The sequence below is a fragment of the Thunnus maccoyii genome, chromosome 19, assembly GCF_910596095.1.
Source record: "Thunnus maccoyii chromosome 19, fThuMac1.1, whole genome shotgun sequence".
In the NCBI taxonomy this organism is placed as follows: Eukaryota; Metazoa; Chordata; class Actinopteri; order Scombriformes; family Scombridae; genus Thunnus; species Thunnus maccoyii.
In genome coordinates, this window is record NC_056551.1 from 17011154 (window position 1) to 17013930 (window position 2777).

A 2777-nucleotide genomic window follows, 5' to 3' on the forward strand; every position below is an offset into this window, starting at 1 on the left:
ATGCATCTTTTACAACTTTCCATATAGTGGGGAGGATGCAGCAGTTTAGAAATACTGCTATTCAATGTTGTTTAAAGCAATGAGACATTGGTAGAAGATATAAGAGACATAAATTGAAGTAGTGCAGTGAACTTTGTTCTGCCCTAACAGTCAAGAACAAGACTAAGCATCTACAGCAAGGCCAGCGGGTGTCTGTGAGGCTGTACTGAGGCACAGCGTTCATTCATTGAGTTCCTCTTCGTACCATATGTATCTGTACAAAATTTCATAGCTATTCATTCAGTAGTTGGCGAGATATTTCAGTCTGGACCAAAATTGTGGACAGGCAGATAAATCATGTATATAGTTAATATACATTAATATGTATTATAATGTATATAGTTTAAGATACTGTTTACCATTGAAGATCCAAATGTAGTGACTCCCCTTCATGGCTTTAGAGTCAATCCCAGAGTTAAGGTTATAATCTCTGATCTTAATGACAAGACTAAACGTCTAGCTATACTAGCGACTCCATTAGGCTTTAATGGTCACATCAGCATGCTAAAATGCTCACAATGATAATGCTAGCATGTTGATGTTTAGCAGGTATAATGTTTACCATGTTCAGTGTGTTGGTTTAGTGTGTTAGCATGGAAACATTTGCTAATTAGCACTAAACGCCTAAACTCAAAGTACAGCTAAGCAGGCATTTGGTCACAAACCTAAAAGTATTGGACAGAACGGAATTTTGACCAGATGGTGGCGCTGGATGAAAAATCAGGAGTTCAAAGTTGTTACAATTCATCCTCTGGAGACCATGATGGTATGTACCAAATCTCACAGCAATCCATCCCATAGTTGTCAATATATTTTAATAAAGAACAAAATAGTCAATCTCATGGTGGCACTAGAGGAAAAGTCAGAGGATAACCAAAGTCGCTGAATATCTTGTAAATTTCACAGCAGTCCATCTAATATATGCCACTAGCCTTGCTAAAATCTTGAGACTTATGCATATTATTCATGCGCTGTGTACCAATTATTACCGTGTTAGTGTAAAATTTTAGCTTTAAAAATCCAGCACAAATCATTCTCTCAGGCTCTGCAATACAGATGAGTGGGCCTGTCCTTGCAACACCTGTCTTGTGGTTGTCAAAGTGAACCAGGTGCGTGTCCATGTTTGTGTGCGTGTCCAGAATGTGGGAGTATATCTTGATCCACAGCAGCTGCCCCTCAAGCACAATGACAAGAATGCTCTTTGTGTGTTCTTGTCTCTTTTAAAGTGGAATAGAATAAAATCTGTTCTATTTTCAGAGGGAGCCAAATCCTATTTGTTTTCCTTTTCTGTCCCAACAATACATTTTCCCTAATCACATTAACACAGTTGATGTGAAAAGTTGAATAGACATAAAATGAATGCTTTTATCAGCATAAATACATTTTCTTTTTGAATTTAAATGTTGGATTTACTGAAATGACATGTGAGAAGCAGTTTGTAATCATATTTCCTTTATTAATGGAGTTTTCATTATGGTTGTCCATATTATCTCATTGGCATTTCATTATATTTCAGAATGTTTATTAAAAAGAACTAATCATAGGTCTTGCGGCCAGCATTTCTCACTGAACATTAACCACTGCTCTTCACTGCATAAAAATAATGCCACTGACTAAGTGACATGCTCACCTCTAAATGGACAAGGGTCTAGAAAATGGAGAAAACAGAGGTAAAATTAAGTCTTTATGGTTAAATGTCCTGTTCATCCAGAGAGAATATGCTTTACAAAGGAGGCATAGTTGATACACCCATTGGCATCCTCCTGTCCAGCCATCAGTCTGTCCACTTCATCCTCTGTCATCCTCTCTCCCAGTGTTGCCAGCACATGACGCAGCTCTGCTCCCATGATGGTGCCATTGCCTTCCTTGTCAAAAACCCTGAGACCCTCCACAAAATCCTCAAAGTTGCCTTGATCTTTTGCACGGGAGATATGTTGCAGCATTGGCAAGAAGGTCTCAAAGTCTACCATTTTAGTGCCCATGTCCTCTGGCCGTGGTTTTCCAAGCACTTTCAGCACATCTGCATTGGTAGGGTTCTGGCCCAGAGCTCTCATCACATCTCCACACTGGGCATATGTGATCTTCATTTCTCCTTTCGGTGTGCGGTCGAATAAGGTGAAGGCCTCCTTGAACTCCTCAATCTGGTCAGCAGAGTACTCAAGAGAGATGCTTTTGGGGTCAAACTCAGGTTCCTTGGGACGCTCAGGCAGTGACTCTGGAGGTGGAGCTGGCTTAGCAGCTGGTGCTGGCTTAGCAGCTGGAGCTGCATCTTTCTTAGGCTCTGGCTTTTTGGGCTCAGGTTTCTTTGGTTCAATCTTCTTTGGTGCCATGTTGCTAAGGTATTCAGAGGTGAGCTGGTACTTGCTGAGAAAAAAGAAAGAGTCTGAAGGGATTGAAAGTGATTCCCGAGCACAGTGGGCCACGTTCTCTTCCTTTATATGTGCTTTGTCTAGGGAGCCAGATTGCAATTTCCAACAGCACACTATAAAAGGAAGAAATCCAAAATAGATCCTCATAGCAAGTGATGTCAACATTAAGTATTGTTCTCAGCTGCTGTCATCTAGCCGACAGGGCTATTTGCTGTCATTAGCAAGGGTCCAGTTGCATTAGGCTGAAAATGTTCTGTCTCTCTGATGGACAAAGGGATCAGTGCACAGACAATGTATCAGCCCACAAGGGAGAGGGAGAGGGACCAAAATAACTTTGCTCGCTAACTGTTGAAAGTCTGGGAATCACTG

At 40.9% G+C, this 2777-nt stretch overlaps 1 protein-coding gene across 2 annotated transcripts; it reads right to left on the minus strand.

Moving 5' to 3' along the window:
• Window positions 1–1742: 1742 nt before the first annotated feature.
• Window positions 1743–2369, minus strand: LOC121885674 (myosin light chain 4-like). Of its 2 annotated transcripts, XM_042395357.1 has the most exons (2): window positions 2304–2369; window positions 1743–2231 (listed from the first exon to the last, which is right to left on the minus strand). In XM_042395357.1, exons 1-2 carry the CDS (start codon window positions 2367–2369, stop codon window positions 1743–1745), a joined length of 555 nt encoding a protein of 184 aa, XP_042251291.1. The 2 variants fall into 2 exon arrangements, with proteins under 2 accessions (XP_042251291.1, XP_042251290.1); XM_042395356.1 differs by having other exon boundaries at window positions 1743–2369.
• Between the last annotated feature and the right edge of the window lie 408 nt (window positions 2370–2777).

Excerpts from the sequence above, each read along its gene's own strand:
- LOC121885674 (XM_042395356.1), bottom strand. The coding sequence starts at position 2,369 with ATGGCACCAAAGAAGATTGAACCAAAGAAACCTGAGCCCAAAAAGCCA.